The sequence below is a fragment of the Lissotriton vulgaris genome, chromosome 6 (genome assembly GCF_964263255.1).
Source record: "Lissotriton vulgaris chromosome 6, aLisVul1.2, whole genome shotgun sequence".
NCBI classification, from domain to species: domain Eukaryota; kingdom Metazoa; phylum Chordata; class Amphibia; order Caudata; family Salamandridae; genus Lissotriton; species Lissotriton vulgaris.
In genome coordinates, this window is record NC_141694.1 from 1,008,346,911 (window position 1) to 1,008,365,540 (window position 18,630).

Sequence of the window (18,630 nt, forward strand, 5' to 3'; positions counted from 1 at the left end):
GGCAGCCTCTGTGCGTATATCCGGCAGAGTATCCGCCCCATTTCCTATCACCCGTGGAACGCGCCAAAGCTGTCCCTTATTTCCACTCCTATTTGCCTTGGCGGCCTTGGTTCGCATGGATGCCTTAATTAGGGGCTTCGAGGGGTCAGCAGTGGCCTCTGATAGAATTGCTCTCTACGAGGATGACGTCCTTTTTTTTTCCTAACAGGCCCCTGCATTTTACAGATGATACGGATATTTGGTGAAACCTCAGGATTATTTATGAACATCTATGAATCCACTATCTGGCCCCTGCGCGGCCTCGAGTCAGATTATAGCTGACCTTCAGATCTCTCCCAGACCCGTGAAGGTTTGAAATACTTGGGGGGTTTTGTGACAGATCAACAAGAAATATCCAGATCCAGAAAAATTGATACAGTCTTCGCCAGGGTTAAAAAGGAACTCAAGCCGTTGGGGGGTTTATCCCTATCTCTTTACGGCCGCTCAGCTATCTTCAAAATGATTTCTCTTCCCCAAGCTCCTCTATCAACTACATACTCATCCCTATATTAGTCCACAGCTCTATTTCAGGCAGCTGAATGCCAAGCTTAATGAGTTCGTTTGGGAAGGTGGCTCGATTCTAATAGCACTTCTGACTTGTTTTCGCTCTACCTATTGCCAAGGCATTGCATGGCAGATATTCAGTCGTACTATGCCACTTCCAATTTGCAGGTGCTCAACGGCTGGTGGTATTCCCCCCCCAGTGTGAGCCGGCGTATGCGCTAGAGCGACGGCTCCTGGGTGATGCATCACTTTCTAAATACTTATATAATCAAGGTAGCATTAAGGTCCTTCCTCCGGCCACCAAGGTGGTCATAGTATTATGGCGCCAGTCGCTCTGTCGTATTGGCTGCCTAAACCGTCTGACCGGTGCAGCTCTGCTCTGGTGTAATCCTCTTCTTCCCCAGATGCAGTGACTGCAGGGGTTCCGGGAATGGGCCTGTATTGGCATCTCTACTTTGGCTGATTTTCTGCTGGGCTTAACCCTCAAATCCTTTTCCAGTCTTCAAAATGAATATTCCATCCGACACTCCGAGTTTTACAAGTGTCTCCAGTTTCGCCATGCCATCGCTCCTCAAGGAGATTTCTGCCCTCCCTGAATTCAATCCAATAGAGGGCAGGCTCCTCATGGGTGACCTGATAGACCACTAAAATCTCTAAAATATACCAAACGTTGGTCAATCACAGCGCGTCAACATTGGAGTCCCTTGGGGAAGCCTGGCAAACGGACCTTGATCCTCTGGACAATGATGATTGGAGGGAGGCGCTGTAGTCCCCCCTCGGGAGTGCCATCTCTTCGAGATTGCGATTTATATAGCTGAAATATCTACATAGAATAGATTTCACCCGATTACAGCTTTATAGAGCGGGCTTTATTGCCTCTCCACTGTGTCTTCGTTGCGGAATGGAGGAAGCCACTTTTATTCTTACAGTATGATCCTGCCTGATTCTAGATACATTTTGGAAGGGTATACGTAGGTGTTTGGATGAAATACTGGGATAGTCTGTACCAAATACACCATGCCTAGTGCTCCTACACATAACAGGAGACATTGGGGACAACAGATCTAAACGACATCTGTTGTTTCTTGGCCTCACTATCGCCAAACGGGACATAGCCCGACTTTGGAAAGCACCCACCCCACCTCCATTGACTGCATGGAAGCGAGGATTGGATTTCTGCAAGGGATTAGAAGAGCCCTTTTTAAAAAGTCTGTGGAAGCCCACATAAACATATATGTATATGGCAACGCTGGGCAGATTACTGAGAAATCATTTTGACACCGCCATCTCCACTCTCATCCCCAATATAAAAGGTCTTGCCCTAGAATTTAAACCTATGTTAACATACTGCTATTGTGTGTCAGTCGAAATTAGACCAGATACTTCGTTTCTGGTATCCTGGCCATGTAACAGACATTCCTTAAGGTTTTGTGACTCCACAATGACTGTATTATATATAATTTTGTTCTGTTTAGTGTATTAGAATTGTTTTTTTCTTTTATATAATATACATACTGTAGCTCATGATGGTCAATATCACTTCATATATTGTATAATTACATCATTGTTGGTGGTTATCATGTAGACAAAGAAAATATCAAAGTTTGTTCTTTAAAAAAAAAAAATGGCACAAATGGCTGTTTTTTTCAATTTGTTTTTAGTATTTCTATGGAGAAAAAAAACTTGAAGGATCTACACAAATGACCAGATATGTATAACTTTCCGTGATCCATTATTATTGCTTTCACACCCATTTTTACCTCTAACTGGAAGGAGGTTGAAAGCACAAAAAGGTGCAAAAATAGGCTATGTCCCAGTAAAATGCCAAAATTGTGTATAAAATATTGTTTTTCTGACAAACGTCAGCCTGTCCCTGAAAGCTTGGAATCTAGTCATGTCAGCACCACAAACCTTTTATTGATACCATTTGCATGGAAAAACCACCCTTTCTTCTGCAGGACTTTTTCCCCATTTAACCCCCACCACAAGGAAATATTTTCTACATTTTGGCTAATTTCCGAGTCCCCTCCAGGCAAATCCACAAACCCTGGGTACCTTTAAATCCTCATGATGTTGTAAGAAAAGGACGCAAATTTGCTGTGGATTCCTTATGTGGACAACAAGTTACAGGGGCCTAAGCGTGAACTACCCCAAATAGCCAAAAAATAGGCTTAGCACAGGGGGAGGCCTAGCAGTGAAAAGGTTAATGTTATCTGATTTACATACATGTTTGTATCTGGCTTGTGTGCTTATTCTGGCGCTGTTCAATTGCGGGAAGTGTTATTTTTTGTTTGATGTATTTTAGTTTTTTATTCTGCTGTCTTATGTTTTTTTTTATTTTAACCAAATAAAGATGTACTTACCTACAGCAGTCCTTTGCTAAAAAACTAAATGTAATGGCCTGTTTGATATTTCTAATGTTGTCCTCTACTCATCTCCAAGATATTTTTTTCTGAAGTCCACAAGAGCTGGGCAAATAAAGTTCAAATGTTCAATCGAGTCATTCTTGAACCCACAAATGACAGTGGTTGCTGCTGCTAAAAATACAAACCGTTGGGGGGCACATAAAAAAAAAACATTCAACACTATAAAAATAAACTTACCTTACTTGATGATCTTCTGCCGCACACTTCCGCTGCAAAAACACCTGAGGTTCCTCCTGCCTCGCACTGCAGTCTGGAGAGTTGTATCCGAGCCAATCCAAGCGCAGCTAGCCTGCTGCATACAAACCTAAACAGCATGAAAACAGTGCCAGGATTGACTGGAGCAGGCAAACACAGCGCTCCATTGGCACCTGTGGTACTGTGCCTTTGCTTCTCAGCTGCCTTTCAGCTGTTGATTGCATAAGCCTGAACTGCACCTGTCAGGCCAGCCCCAGTGAAAACACCAGCCAATCTGACGTGCAGTTCAGTTAACACAGCCTCAGGTCGTCCCACTGAACTGCTGCAATGCTGGGAGAGAGAGTTCCGTCATAGCCCCACCATTAAACATGTGAGTACAAGGAAAGGTGTGCAAGGGAAAATGTGTGACTGTGTGTGATGCAGTGGGTTTCAGTGGGGTGGTCGATGGTTAATGCCTCCACACCCCTATGGAAGAACTGCCACTGTTCATTGAGCAATAGGCATTCTATGCACCCTTGATTTTTTTTTTAAAGTGGAATATAAGAGGATTAAGCTCGGGTACTTTTTTTTCGCAAGCAGGCTCAACAAAGGAAGACAAGTGGCCCTGTTTTACACTATAGTAAGAATCCTGTAGAATAACGTGTTGCGCTTAACTTGATTATGATCAGCAGGTTTTGAAAATGATCATGAAAATCTTTTCTTTTAGTTTGCAAATTGTATTTAAGAATATAATGATGGCAACCTTGGGACCTGGTGGTATGCACAATCTTTGGTGAGGTGGGCTGTTGCATGATAGATATGCCGAGCTAATGGCTTTAATAAAGAAAGACAGCATTTTGTAGCTCTGAGAAAAGAGGATATCAAGCTCAAGTAAATTATGTTTTCTTTTCTCCACAGACTGGATTATCTGGCAACCTGATTGTGCTCTCGGTTCTTTACAAAGGTGGATTATTGATGAGCAGCGCTCATATGACTGTGGGTGAACTCTCCTCCTTTCTAATGTATGCCTTCTGGGTAGGAGTGAGTATCGGAGGTACGTCACCAATATATATGTATTCATGGATGCAGGTTCCGTGCAGGGTGGATTTCGCAAAATCGGAAAATTTCTAATCATCATACTGTTTGTATTATGGATAGCAGCAGAGCTAATCACTGCTTCTTAAAAGATTTTTGAGCTGTTTACCAGGCTGGGCTCGTATATATTTAATCAGCATAAAGGGCTACGTACGTTTTTAGGTCGAAGCCTGCATTGCAGGGCATGCCCTGCTGCAGGCAAAGAGATATTGTGAGTAGGGGATTTAAGTATGGCGTGAAGCCACGCCCCTTTTTTCTATTGGCAGGCCTCTGGAAACGGATGCCTGCCATTTGAAAAAGCTCCTGTTTAGCAGATGTGTCTGCTCTGGATCCCGCCTCTCGAGGACTCCATGACCTGCCTTACGGTAGCACGACAATATTTTTAGAAATATTGTCTTGGCAACCATGAGGCAGGTCAGGGAGTCCTGGAGGGGCGGTATTCAGTATCCTGTTCCCGCCCCTTTTTTTTATTTTGTGTGTGTGTGCTTTTCGTCATTGTTGCATTGCAGTGGATCAACCCTCCTTGTTATCTGTTATTCTCTTGTACTTTTTACACTTCCTGCCGGAGACAACAACCTGTAGAGCATTCAGGGGCACCGTGTGCACTAGATTTGGGTGGTATGGTAGCACCTGCCCTTCCTGTCTTGCAATGAGCGACCCTGGAGTGGGTGCGGGGGGGCTAAGTGTTGTAACTGCGTCACCGCCTCGCCAGCCTAGTTTTGCGTTTGTGCCGTCATTTCAGCCCCTCACTCGTGGTTGCACTGCGAGGGACAGCCGAGCTCCGAGGGACAGGCTGTTGGCGATGCATGAATCACAAGGGCCGACCTGGGGCTGCCAGAGCCGAGAGACGAGGTAAGGAGAGAAACTGAGGCATGGAAGGTGGGGGATGGAGGTGTGAAGACTGAGGGAGGGGCCGGGAGAGGGGGGAGGGGGTGGGCTGATTAAAATAATTTAAGGGGGAAGCAGAGTGCAGATCACACCTGGAGCAGCAAGAGACTCCAGGCGAGGGGAGAAGAGAAGCATGGAGTGGAGAAGAGAAGCATGGAAGTGTGAGGCCTGAGGGAGGGCCGGGGGGGGGGGCTGATGAAAAGAAATGAAGGGAGAGGACGAAACCGTAGGGGAATGAAAGGAGAAAGGGAGACGGTTTGAAGAAGGAACATGGGGGAGAAGTTGTATAAAAAAAATAGAGCAGGATTGCGAAGTGAAAATAAGAGTCTGGGGGAGGACGGAGGACCGAGAGGAGGAAAGTAACGGAGAACAAGAAGGGGGGAGGAGGGGTGTAAAAAGAATAACACCGCCCGACGCGGAGAAACGGAACAAGTGGGGGAACAACAGGGCCATGGACTGAGAGGAAGGAAAGGAACGGAAAAGAAGGGAGCGGGGATGAACGCGAGGAGGAGGTAAAGAGAGGTGAAAAGATGAGTAAAGGAGGGTCTGGGGAGGGCGAAGCGCGTGTACGAGGGTCACTCCATGATGCACGCACTTCCACTAGCGTGTAACCGTCGAAAGCATTGGAAACAGGAGGGGGAGGGTACAGCTACCCAACGGAAGGCCCGCTGTATCGACACCGAAAGGATGAGGGGCTGAGCCGACCCTGCTTGGATTCAAAGTATTCAAGTATTCAGCTTCAGACTCAACCCAGAAACGAGAAGTAAGCGGCAGTGGCTGAAGGGAAATGATTGAGACTGAGGGGTGGGGATGATGAGAGATGGGGGCAGAGGTGCTGTGGGGGTGCACAAGTGAAGGGATGAAAGCAGACGTGCCAATAGACCCGATTCCGCCGGTAGACTCCAGATTTTTCGAGCCCAAATGGCTTCCTTTTAACTATCTCCCGCCTGAAATTGCATCTTGTTCAATAGAAGTCAATGGGGAATTACATTCTCCCTATTTCCATTTCACAATCTCCCACTTCCCTGTCCTAAAATGTTGGCATGTATCTGAAAGGGAGGACCCAGAAGGGAAAGACAGAAGTGAAGAAAGGGGGAGTGGAGGGGGTGAAGGCGTTCCGAGAATTGACTGAAAGATGGGCAGATGAGGAGACGTGGGGGGCTGAGGAGGAGAGCAGGGGTGTGACTGATGAAAGCCTGGAATGAAAGGCCTGGGGGGGAAGTAGCAGGGCGCGGTAAGGCATGGGCGCCCCCCCACCCCTTTCCAAAAGGCCCCATCTGTATCTACTCTCTTCATTTCTGTTTGCAAACATCTCTTCAGCCGCCCGCTACACCCTTCTCTGCCTATCGGGCACAGCTTAAGGAGTTGGGGGCCCGGCGCAAATGCATTTTTTCCCCTATAACGATGTTATATTGTTTTTTAATGTATTGGCAAAACCAAGGGTACGCATCATCATTCTAATATAGGCAATATATATTTCAACTGGTTTTAAGTCACCTCCATTCCCGACAATTTGGTTGCATTGTACAGGTCGGAATTAGCAGAAAATTAAGTAATAAACGTCCCCTTCTCTGGGCTACACGACGGGATTTATATGTTTACCTCATCATAAGACACTTCCATTTATTTACCGTGAAAATATATTTCTTAGCTATTTATTTATTAACGCTATATATGGTGATATTTAACGCAACGCGCCATCCCTGTCAAATGTTAACCCAGTCCAAGTGTTTTCTTTGTATTCTGGGATATGTACAAGTCCCAGAATTCAAATACTGACACAGACATCACACAGGAGCAGGGAAACGCAAAATTCTGTATTTCATACATGGGTGTTTGTAATATAGCATTAGCTCACCCCATGTCAGAATTGTTTGGGGCTTGGGTGTAATAATTGGGTCTCCTGGCTGGAAAATAAAACGAGTTTCCCATGATAATTTCCCGCAAAAAATACATAATTTGTGCCATTTTTAACTCTTTTTTAGGTCTTGACTCTAGATGGTGCGCATGCGCTGCCTCGAGCCGACGCTGCCTGTGAATCTGGGCAAATCACTTAAACACCCCGTGCCTAACAAAAATTAATGTGTCCTCATGTAACGCATGTATGCACCCACCACCCTACCCACCACCACGTTACCCACCACCATCACCACCACGCTACCCACTACCCTACCCACCACCACCACCATCACCACCCTACTCGCCACCCCTACCCACCACCGCTAAGCATCACCATCACCACCCTACCCACCACCACCACACCCATCCCTACCACACCCACCCCTACCACCACCACACCCACTAACACCACCCCACCACCATACCCACCACCATACCCACCACCATCCCTACCCACCACCACCCACCACCCTTACCCACCGCCACCCTCCACCCCTACCCATCGCCACCCTACCCACTGCCACTATACCCACCACCACCAGTAGTAGGTGGTGGAGTAGGAGTAGTAGTAGGTGGTGGAGTAGGAAAAGTAGGAGTAGTAGTAGGTGGTGGAGTAGGAGTAGTAGGTGGTGGAGTAGTAGTAGTAGTTGTAATAGTAGGTGGTGGAGTAGGAATAGGGGTAGTAGTAGAAGTAGTATGTGGTGGAGTAGGAGTAGTAGGTGGAGGAGTAGGAATAGGTGGTGGAGGAGTAGGTGGTGGAGGAGTAGTAGGTGGTGGAGTAGTAGTAGGTGGTGTAGGTGGAGTAGTAGGTGGTGGAGTAGGAGTAGTAGGTGGAGGAGTAGGAGTAGTAGTAGGTGATGGAGTAGTAGAAGGTGGAGTAGTAGTAGTAGGTGGAGTAGTAGGTGGAGTATTACTAGGTGTAGTAGGTGGAGTAGTAGTAAGTGGAGTAGGAGAAGTAGTAGGAGTAGTAGGTGGTGGTGATGTAGTAGGAATAGTAGGTGGTGGTGAAGTAGTAGGAGTAGTAGGTGGTGGTGAAGTAGTAGGTGGTGGAGTAGGAGTAGTAGGTGGTGGAGTAGTAGTAGTAGGTGGTGGAGTAGTAGTTGGTGGTGGAGTAGGAGTAGTAGGAGTAAGGAATAAGAGGAGTAGGAGTAGGTGGTGGAGTACTAGTAGGATTAGTAGTACGTGGTGTAGGAGTAGTAGGTGGTGGAGTAGGAGTAGTAGGTGGTGGAGTAGGAGTAGTAGGTGGTGGAGTAGTAGTAGTAGGTGATAGAGTAGGAGAAGGAGTAGTACGAGGTGGAGTGGGAGTAAAAAGAGTAGTAGTAGGAGTAGTAGGAGGTGGAGTAGAAGTAGTAGGTGGTGGAGTGGGAGTAGAAGGTGGTGAAGTAGGATTAGGAGTAGGTGGTGAAGTAGGAGTGGTAGTACGTGGTGGAGTAGGAGTAGTAGTACGTGGTGGAGTAGGAGTAGTAGTAGATGGTGGAGTGGGAGTAGTAGTAAGTGGTGGAGTGGGAGTAGTAGTAGGGGGTGGAGTGGGAGTAGTAGTAGGTGGTGGAGTGGGAGTAGTAGTAGGTGGTGAAGTAGGAGTGGTAGTAGGTGGTGGCGTATGAGTAGTAGGTGGTGGAGTAGGAGTAGTAGTAGGTGGTGGAGTAGGAGTATATGGTGGAGTGGGAGTAGTAGTAGGTGGTGGAGTGGGAGTAGTAGTAGGTGGTGATGGGGTAGTAGTAGTTGGTGGAGTAGGGGTAGTAGTAGGTGGTGGAGTGGGAGTAGTAGGAGGAGTAGTAGGTGAGTAGGTGGTGGAGTAGGAGTAGTAGGTGGTGGAGTAGTAGGTGGTGGAGTAAGAGTAGTAGTAGGTGGTGAAGTAGGAGTAGTAGTAGGTGGTGGAGTAGGAGTAGTAGTAGGTGGTGGAGTAGGAGTAGTAGGTGGTGGAGTAGGAGTAGTGGGTGGTGAAGTAGGAGTACTAAGTAGTAGTAGGTGGTGGAGTATTTGCAGTAGGTGGAGTAGTAGTAATAGGTGGAGTAGTAGTAGTTGGTGGAGTAGTATTAGTAGGTGGAGTAGTAGGTGGAGTATTACTAGGTGTAGTAGGTGGAGTAGGAGACGTGGGAGTAGTAGGTGGTGGTGAAGTAGTAGGAGTAATCGGTGGTGGTGAAGTAGTATGAGTAGTAGGTGGTGGAGTAGTAGTAGGAGTAGTAGGTGGTGGAGTAGGAGTAGTAGGTGGTGGAGTAGGAGTAGTAGGTGGTGGAGTAGGAGTAGTAGGTGGTAGAGTAGGAGTAGTAGGTGGTGGAGTAGTAGGTGGTGGAGTAGTAGTAGGAGGAGGTGGAGTAGTAGGTGGTGGAGTAGTAGGTGGTGGAGTAGGTGTAGTAGGAGTAAGGAATAAGAGGAGTAGGAGGGGTAGGAGTAGGTGGTGGAGTAGTAGTAGGTGGTGTAGGAGTAGTAGGTGGTGGAGTAGGAGTAGTAGGTGGTGGAGTAGGAGTAATAATAGTAGTAGTAGGTGGTGGAGTAGGAGTAGTAGGTGGTGTAGTAGTAGTAGGTGGTGGAGTAGTAGTAGTAGGTGATGGATTAGGAGAAAGAGAAGTAGGAGGTGGAGTAGGAGTAGTAGGTGGAGTGGGAGTAGTAGTGGGAGTAGTAGGAGGTGGAGTAGGAGTAGTAGGTGGTGGAGTAGAAGTAGTAGTAGGTGGTGGAGTAGGAGTAGTAGTAGGTGGTGGAGTAGGAGTAGTAGTAGGTGATGTAGGAGTAGTAGTAGGTGGTGGAGTAGGAGTAGTAGTAGGTGGTGGAGTATGAGTAGTAGTAGGTGGTGGAGTAGGAGTAGTAGTAGGCGGTGGAGTAGGAGTAGTGGGTGGTGGAGTAGGAGTACTAACTAGTAGTAGGTGGTGGAGTATTTGCAGTAGGTGGAGTAGTAGTAATAGGTGGAGTAGTAGTAGTTGGTAGAGTAGTAGTAGGTGGAGTAGTAGTAGTAGGTGGAGTATTACTAGGTGTAGTAGGTGGAGTAGTAGTAGGTGGAGTAGGAGTAGTAGTAGGTGGTGGTGAAGTGGTAGGAGTAATAGGTGGTGGTGAAGTAGTAGGAGTAGTAGGTGGTGGAGTAGTAGTAGGAGTAGTAGGTGGTGGAGTAGTAGGTGGTGGAGTAGTAGTAGGTGGTGGAGTAGTAGTAGGAGGAGGTGGAGTAGTAGGTGGTGGAGTAGTAGTAGACGGTGTAGTAGGTGTAGTAGGAGTAAGGAATAAGAAGAGTAGGAGGGGTAGGAGTAGGTGGTGGAGTAGTAGTAGGTGGTGTAGGAGTAGTAGGTGGTGGAGTAGGAGTAGTAGGTGGTGGAGTAGGAGTAATAATAGTAGGTGGTGGAGTAGGAGTAGTAGGTGGTGTAGTAGGTGGTGGAGTAGTAGTAGGTGATGGATTAGGGGAAGGAGTAGTAGGAGGTGGAGTAGGAGTAGTAGGTGGAGTGGGAGTAGTAATAGTAGGAGGAGGAGTAGTAGGTGGTGGAGGCGGAGTAGTAGTAGTAGGTGGCGGAGTAGGAGTGGTAGTAGGTGATGGAGTAGTAGAAGGTGGAGTAGTAGTAGTAGGTGGAGTAGTAGGTGGAGTATTAGTTGGTGGAGTAGTAGTAAGTGGAGTAGGAGAAGTAGTAGGAGTAGTAGGTGGTGGTGATGTAGTAGGAATAGTAGGTGGTGGTGAAGTAGTAGGAGTAGTAGGTGGTGGTGAAGTAGTAGGTGGTGGAGTAGGTGGTGGAGTAGGAGTAGTAGGTGGTGGAGTAGGAGTAGTAGTAGTAGGTGGTGGAGTAGTAGTAGTAGGAGGAGGAGTAGGTGGTGGAGTAGTAGTTGGTGGTGGAGTAGGAGTAGTAGGAGTAAGGAATAAGAGGAGTAGGAGTAGGTGGTGGAGTACTAGTAGGATTAGTAGTACGTGGTGTAGGAGTAGTAGGTGGTGGAGTAGGAGTAGTAGGTGGTGGAGTAGTAGTAGTAGGTGATAGAGTAGGAGAAGGAGTAGTACAAGGTGGAGTGGGAGTAAAAGGAGTAGTAGTAGGAGAAGTAGGAGGTGGAGTAGAAGTAGTAGGTGGTGGAGTGGGAGTAGAAGGTGGTGGAGTAGGATTAGGAGTAGGTGGTGAAGTAGGAGTGGTAGTACATGGTGGAGTAGGAGTAGTAGTACGTGGTGGAGTAGGAGTAGTAGTAGATGGTGGAGTGGGAGTAGTAGTAAGTGGTGGAGTGGGAGTAGTAGTAGGGGGTGGAGTGGGATTAGTAGTAGGTGGTGGAGTGGGAGTAGTAGTAGGTGGTGAAGTAGGAGTGGTAGTAGGTGGTGGCGTTTGAGTAGTAGGTGGTGGAGTAGGAGTAGTTGTAGGTGGTGGAGTAGGAGTAGTAGTATGTGGTGGAGTGGGAGTAGTAGTAGGTGGTGGAGTGGGAGTAGTAGTAGGTGGTGATGGAGTAGTAGTAGTTGGTGGAGTAGGGGTAGTAGTAGGTGGTGGAGTGGGAGTAGTAGGAGGAGTAGTAGGTGAGTAGGTGGTGGAGTAGGAGTAGTAGGTGGTGGAGTAGTAGGTGGAGTAGTAGGTGGTGGAGTAAGAGTAGTAGTAGGTGGTGAAGTAGGAGTAGTAGTAGGTGGTGGAGTAGAAGTAGTAGTAGTAGGTGGTGGAGTAGGAGCAGTAGTAGGTGGTGGAGTAGGAGTAGTGGGTGGTGAAGTAGGAGTACTAAGTAGTAGTAGGTGGTGGAGTATTTGCAGTAGGTGGAGTAGTAGTAATAGGTGGAGTAGTAGTAGTTGGTGGAGTAGTATTAGTAGGTGGAGTAGTAGGTGGAGTATTACTAGGTGTAGTAGGTGGAGTAGTAGTAGGTGGAGTAGGAGACGTAGTAGTGGGAGTAGTAGGTGGTGGTGAAGTAGTAGGAGTAATAGGTGGTGGTGAAGTAGTATGAGTAGTAGGTGGTGGAGTAGTAGTAGGAGTAGTAGGTGGTGGAGTAGGAGTAGTAGGTGGTAGAGTAGGAGTAGTAGGTGGTGGAGTAGTAGTAGGTGGTGGAGTAGTAGTAGGAGGAGGTGGAGTAGTAGGTGGTGGAGTAGGTGTAGTAGGAGTAAGGAGTAGGAGGGGTAGGAGTAGGTGGTGGAGTAGTAGTAGGTGGTGTAGGAGTAGTAGGTGGTGGAGTAGGAGTAGTAGGTGGTGGAGTAGGAGTAATAATAGTAGTAGTAGGTGGTGGAGTAGGAGTAGTAGGTGGTGTAGTAGTAGTAGGTGGTGGAGTAGTAGTAGTAGGTGATGGATTAGGAGAAGTAGGAGGTGGAGTAGGAGTAGTAGGTGGAGTGGGAGTAGTAGTGGGAGTAGTAGGAGGTGGAGTAGAAGTAGGTGGTGGAGTAGAAGTAGTAGGTGGTGGAGTAGGAGTAGTAGTAGGTGGTGTAGGAGTAGTAGTAGGTGGTGGAGTAGGAGTAGTAGGTGGTGGAGTATGAGTAGTAGTAGGTGGTGGAGTAGGAGTAGTAGTAGGCGGTGGAGTAGGAGTAGTGGGTGGTGGAGTAGGAGTACTAACTAGTAGTAGGTGGTGGAGTATTTGCAGTAGGTGGAGTAGTAGTAATAGGTGGAGTAGTAGTAGTTGGTAGAGTAGTAGTAGGTGGAGTAGTAGTAGTAGGTGGAGTAGTAGGTGGAGTATTACTAGGTGTAGTAGGTGGAGTAGTAGTAGGTGGAGTAGGAGAAGTAGTAGTAGGTGGTGGTGAAGTGGTAGGAGTAATAGGTGGTGGTGAAGTAGTAGGAGTAGTAGGTGGTGGAGTAGTAGTAGTAGGTGGTGGAGTAGTAGTAGTAGGTGGTGGAGTAGGAGTAGTAGGTGGTGGAGTAGGAGTAATAATAGTAGGTGGTGGAGTAGGAGTAATAATAGTAGGTGGTGGAGTAGGAGTAGTAGGTGGTGTAGTAGGTGGTGGAGTAGTAGGTGATGGATTAGGGGAAGGAGTAGTAGGAGGTGGAGTAGGAGTAGTAGGTGAAGTGGGAGTAGTAATAGTAGGAGTAGTAGGAGGTGGAGTAGAAGTAGTAGGAGGTGGAGTGGGAGTAGTAGGATGTGGTGTAGGAGTAGTAGGTGGTGTAGGAGTAGTAGTAGGTGGTGGAGTAGGAGTAGTAATAGTAGGTGGTGGAGTAGTAGTAGTAGGTGGTGGAGTAGGAGTAGTAGGTGGTGGAGTAGGAGTAGTAGGTGGTGGAGTAGGAGTAGTAGTAGGTGGTGTAGGAGTAGTAGTAGGTGGTGGAGTAGGAGTAGTAGTAGGTGGTGGAGTATGAGTAGTAGTAGGTGGTGGAGTAGGAGTAGTAGTAGGCGGTGGAGTAGGAGTAGTGGGTGGTGGAGTAGGAGTACTAACTAGTAGTAGGTGGTGGAGTATTTGCAGTAGGTGGAGTAGTAGTAATAGGTGGAGTAGTAGTAGTTGGTAGAGTAGTAGTAGGTGGAGTAGTAGTAGTAGGTGGAGTAGTAGGTGGAGTATTACTAGGTGTAGTAGGTGGAGTAGTAGTAGGTGGAGTAGGAGAAGTAGTAGTAGGTGGTGGTGAAGTGGTAGGAGTAATAGGTGGTGGTGAAGTAGTAGGAGTAGTAGGTGGTGGAGTAGTAGTAGGAGTAGTAGGCGGTGGAGTAGTAGTAGGTGGTGGAGTAGTAGTAGTAGTAGGTGGTGGAGTAGTAGTAGTAGTAGGTGTTGGAGTAGTAGTAGGAGGAGGTGGAGTAGTAGGTGGTGGAGAAGTAGTAGACGGTGGAGTAGGTGTAGTAGGAGTAAGGAATAAGAAGAGTAGGAGGGGTAGGAGTAGGTAGTGGAGTAGTAGTAGGTGGTGTAGGAGTAGTAGGTGTTCAAGTAGGAGTAGTAGGTGGTGGAGTAGGAGTAGTAGTAGGTGGTGGAGTAGTAGTAGTAGGTGGTGGAGTAGGAGTAGTAGTAGTAGGTGGTGGAGTAGTAGTAGTAGGTGGTGGAGTAGGAGTAGTAGGTGGTGGAGTAGGAGTAATAATAGTAGGTGGTGGAGTAGGAGTAGTAGGTGGTGTAGTAGGTGGTGGAGTATTAGTAGGTGATGGATTAGGGGAAGGAGTAGTAGGAGGTGGAGTAGGAGTAGTAGGTGGAGTGGGAGTAGTAATAGTAGGAGTAGTAGGAGGTGGAGTAGAAGTAGTAGGAGGTGGAGTGGGAGTAGTAGGTTATGGAGTAGGAGTAGTAGGTGGTGTAGGAGTAGTAGTAGGTGGTGGAGTAGGAGTAGTAGTAGGTGGTGGAGTAGTTGTAGTAGGTGGTGGAGTAGGAGTAGTGGGTGGTGGAGTAGGAGTACTAAGAGTAGCAGTAGGTGGTGGAGTAGTAGTAGTAGGTGGTGGAGTATTTGCAGTAGGTGGAGTAGGGGTAGTAGTAATAGGTGGAGTAGTAGTAGTTGGTAGATTAGGAGTAGTAGGTGGTGGAGTAGGAGTAGTAGGTGGTGTCGGCGTAGTGGGAGTAGGAGTAGTAGTTGATGTAGTAGTAGTAGGTGGTGGAGTAGGAGTAGGAGTAGTAGTAGTAGTAGTAGGTGGAGTAGGAGTAGTAGTAGGTGATGGAGTAGGAGTAGTAGGTGGTGGAGTAGGAGTAGTAGTAGGTGGTGGAGTAGTAGTAGTAGGTGGTGGAGTAGGAGTAGTAGTAGTAGGTGGAGTAGAAGTAGTGGGTGGTGGAGTAGGAGTACTAAGTAGTAGTAGGTGGTGGAGTATTTGCAGTGGGTGGAGTAGTAGTAATAGGTGGAGTAGTAGTAATAGGCGGAGTAGTAGTAATAGGTGGAGTAGTAATAGTTGGTGGAGTAGTAGTAGGTGGAGTAGTATTAGTAGGTGGAGTAGTAGGTGGAGTATTACTAGGTGTAGTAGGTGGAGTAGTAGTAGGTGGAGTAGAAGTAGTAGGAGTAGTAGGTGGTGGTGAAGTGGTAGGAGTAATAGGTGGTGGAGTAGTAGTAGGAGTAGTAGGTGGTGGAGTAGGAGTAGTAGGTGGTGGGGTAGGAGTAGTAGGTGGTGGAGTAGTAGTAGTAGTAGGTTGTGGAGTAGTAGTAGGAGGAGGTGGAGTAGTAGGTGGTGGAGTAGTAGTAGGTGGTGGAGTAGGTGTAGTAGGAGTAAGGAATAAGAGGAGTAGGAGGGGTAGAAGTAGGTGGTGGAGGAGTAGTAGGTGGTGTAGGAGTAGTAGGTGGAGGAGTAGTAGGCAGTGGAGTAGGAGTAATAATAGTAGGTGGTGGAGTAGGAGTAGTAGGTGGTGGAGTAGTAGTAGTAGGTGATGGATTAGGAGAAGGAGTAGTAGGAGGTGGAGTAGGAGTAGTAGGTGGAGTGGGAGTAGTAGTAGGAGTAGTAGGAGGTGGAGTAGAAGTAGTAGGAGGTGGAGTGGGAGTAGTAGGATGTGGTGTAGGAGTAGTAGTAGGTGGTGGAGTAGGAGTAGTAGTAGGTGGTGGAGTAGGAGTAGTAGTGGGTGGTGGAGTAGGAGTAGTGGGTGGTGGAGTAGGAGTAGTAGTTGGAGTAGTAGGAGTAGTAGTAGGAGTAGTAGGAGGTGGAGTAGAAGTAGTAGGAGGTGGAGTGGGAGTAGTAGGTGGTGTAGGAGTAGTAGTAGGTGGTGTAGGAGTAGTAGTAGGTGGTGGAGTAGGAGTAGTAGGTGGTGGAGTAGTAGTAGTAGGTGGTGGAGTAGGAGTAGTGGGTGGTGGAGTAGGAGTACTAAGAGTAGCAGTAGGTGGTGGAGTAGTAGTAGTAGGTGGTGGAGTATTTGCAGTAGGTGGAGTAGGAGTAGTAGTAATCGGTGGAATAGTAGTAGTTGGTAGATTAGGAGTAGTAGGTGGTGGAGTAGGAGTAGTAGGTGGTGTAGGCGTAGTGGGAGTAGGAGTAGTAGTTGATGTAGTAGTAGTAGGTGGTGGAGTAGGAGTAGTAGTAGTAGTAGGTGGAGTAGGAGTAGTAGTAGGTGATGGAGTAGGAGTAGTAGGTGATGGAGTAGGAGTAGTAGGTGGTGGAGTAGGAGTAGTAGTAGGTGGTGGAGTAGGAGTAGGAGTAGTAGTAGGAGGTGGAGTAGGAGTAGTGGGTGGTGGAGTAGGAGTACTAAGTAGTAGTAGTGGTGGAGTATTTGCAGTAGGGGGAGTAGTAGTAATAGGCGGAGTAGTAATAGTTGGTGGAGTAGTAGTAGGTGGAGTAGTATTAGTAGGTGGAGTAGTAGGTGGAGTATTACTAGGTGTAGTAGGTGGAGTAGTAGTAGGTGGAGTAGGAGAAGTAGTAGGAGTAGTAGGTGGGGGTGAAGTGGTAGGAGTAATAGGTGGTGGTGAAGTAGTAGGAGTAGTAGGTGGTGGAGTAGTAGTAGGAGTAGTAGGTGGTGGAGTAGTAGGTGGTGGAGTAGGAGTAGTAGGTGGTGGAGTAGTAGTAGTAGTAGGTGATGGAGTAGTAGTAGGAGGTGGAGTAGTAGGTGGTGGAGTAGTAGTAGGTGGTGGAGTAGGTGTAGTAGGAATAAGGAATAAGAGGAGTAGGAGGGGTAGGAGTAGGTGGTGGAGGAGTAGTAGGTGGTGTAGGAGTAGTAGGTGGTGGAGTAGGAGTAGTAGGCGGTGGAGTAGGAGTAATAATAGTATTAGGTGGTGGAGTAGGAGTAGTAGGTGTAGTAGTAGTAGTAGTAGTAGGTGATGGATTAGGAGAAGGAGTAGTAGGAGGTGGAGTAGGAGTAGTAGGTGGAGTGGGAGTAGTAGTAGGAGTAGTAGGAGGTGGAGTAGAAGTAGTAGGAGGTGGAGTGGGAGTAGTAGGATGTAGTGTAGTAGTAGTAGTAGATGGTGTAGGAGTAGTAGTAGGTGGTGGAGTAGGAGTAGTAGTAGGTGGTGGAGTAGGAGTAGTAGTGGGTGGTGGAGTAGGAGTAGTGGGTGGTGGAGTAGGAGTAGTAGTTGGAGTAGTAGTAGTAGGAGTAGTAGGAGGTGGAGTAGAAGTAGTAGGAGGTGGAGTGGGAGTAGTAGGTCGTGGAGTAGGAGTAGTAGGTGGTGTAGGAGTAGTAGTAGGTGGTGGAGTAGGAGTAGTAGTAGGTGGTGGAGTAGTAGTAGTAGGTGGTGGAGTAGGAGTAGTGGGTGGTGGAGTAGGAGTACTAAGAGTAGCAGTAGGTGGTGGAGTAGTAGTAGTAGGTGGTGGAGTATTTGCAGTAGGTGGAGTAGGAGTAGTAGTAATAGGTGGAGTAGTAGTAGTTGGTAGAGTAGGAGTAGTAGGCGGTGGAGTAGGAGGTGTAGGAGTAGTAGTTGATGTAGGAGTAGTAGTTGATGTAGTAGTAGTAGGTGGTGGAGTAGTAGTAGGTGGTGGAGTGGGAGTAGGTGGGGTAGTAGGAGTAGTAGGTGGTGGAATAAGAGTAGTAGGAGTAGTAATAGTAGTAGGTGGTGGAGTAGTTGTAGTAGGAGTAGTAGTAGTAGATTGTGAAGTAGTAGTAGTAGGTGGTGGAGTAGTAGTAGTATTAGAAGGTGGTAGAGTAGCAGTAGTAGTAGCAGGTGCTGGAGTAGTAGTAGGTGCTGGAGTAGTAGGTAGATGCTGGAGTAGGGGTAGTAGGTGTAGTAGGAGTAGTAGGTGGTGGAGTAGTAGCAGTAGTAGTGGGTGGTGGAGTAGTAGGAGTAGGTCGTATAGGAGTAGTAGGTGGTGGAGTAGTAGTAGTAGGTGGTGGAGTAATAGTAGTAGTAGCAGCAGTAGGTGGTGGAGTAGTAGGTGGTGGAGTAGGAGTAGTAGGTGGTGGAGTAGAAGGAGTAGTAGGTGGTGGAGTAGAAGGAGTAGTAGGTGGTGGAGTAGTAGTAGGAGGAGTATTAGTAGGTGGTGGAGTATGAGTAGTAGGTGGTGGAGTAGTAGCAGGTGGTGGACTAGGAGTAGTAGATGGTGGAGTAGGAGTAGTAGAAGTGGTGGGGATGGAGTAGTAGGAGTGGTAGTTGTAGGTGAAGTAGGAATAGTAGGTGGTGGAGTAGGAGTAGTAGTAGGTGTTGGAGTAGTAGGTGGTGGAGTAGGAGTAGTAGTAGGTGGTGGAGTAGTGGGTGGTGGAGTAGGAGTAGTGGGTGGTGGAGTAGGAGTACTAAGAGTAGTAGTAGGTGGTGGATTAGTAGGTGGTGGGGTATTTGCAGTTGGTAGAGTAGTAGTAATAGGTGGAGTAGTAGTAGTACTTGGTGGAGTAGTAGTAGGTGGAGTAGTAGTAGTAGGTGGAGTATTACTAGGTGGAGTAGGTGGAGTAGTAGTAGGTTGAATAGGAGAAGTAGTAGGAGTAGTAGGTGGTGGTGATATAGTAGGAGTAGTAGGTGGTGGAGTAGTAGTAGGAGTAGTAGGTGGTGGAGTAGGAGTAGTAGGTGGTGGAGTAGGAGTAGTAGGTGGTGGAGTAGGAGTAGGTGGTGGAGTAGTAGTAGGTGGTGGAGTAGTAGTAGGTGGTGGAGTAGGTGTAGTAGGAGTAAGGAATAAGAGGAGTAGGAGGAGTAGGTGGTGAAGTAGTAGGAATAGTAGTAGTAGGTGGTGTAGGAGTAGTAGGTGGTGGAGTAGGAGTAATAATAGTAGTAGGTGGAGTAGGAGTAGTAGGTGGTGTAGTAGTATTAGGTGGTGGAGTAGTAGGAGTAGGTGATGGAGGAGAAGGAGTAGTAGGAGGTGGAGTAGGAGTAGTAGGTGGAGTGGGAGCAGTAGGAGTAGTAGTAGGAGTATTAGGAGGTGGAGTAGAAGTAGTAGGAGGTGGAGTGGGAGTAGTAGAAGGTGGAGTGGG

At 47.5% G+C, this 18,630-nt stretch overlaps 1 protein-coding gene across 2 annotated transcripts in view; it reads left to right on the forward strand.

Moving 5' to 3' along the window:
* The window catches only part of ABCB10 (ATP binding cassette subfamily B member 10), a 1,632,094-nt gene that overhangs the window by 732,681 nt on the left and 880,783 nt on the right, over nucleotides 1-18,630 (forward strand). For both annotated transcript variants that reach the window (XM_086927071.1, XM_086927070.1), the window contains exon 6: nucleotides 4,062-4,197. In XM_086927071.1, coding sequence (XP_086783197.1) covers nucleotides 4,062-4,197 — 136 coding nt within the window. The remainder of the gene's footprint in view (nucleotides 1-4,061; nucleotides 4,198-18,630) is intronic.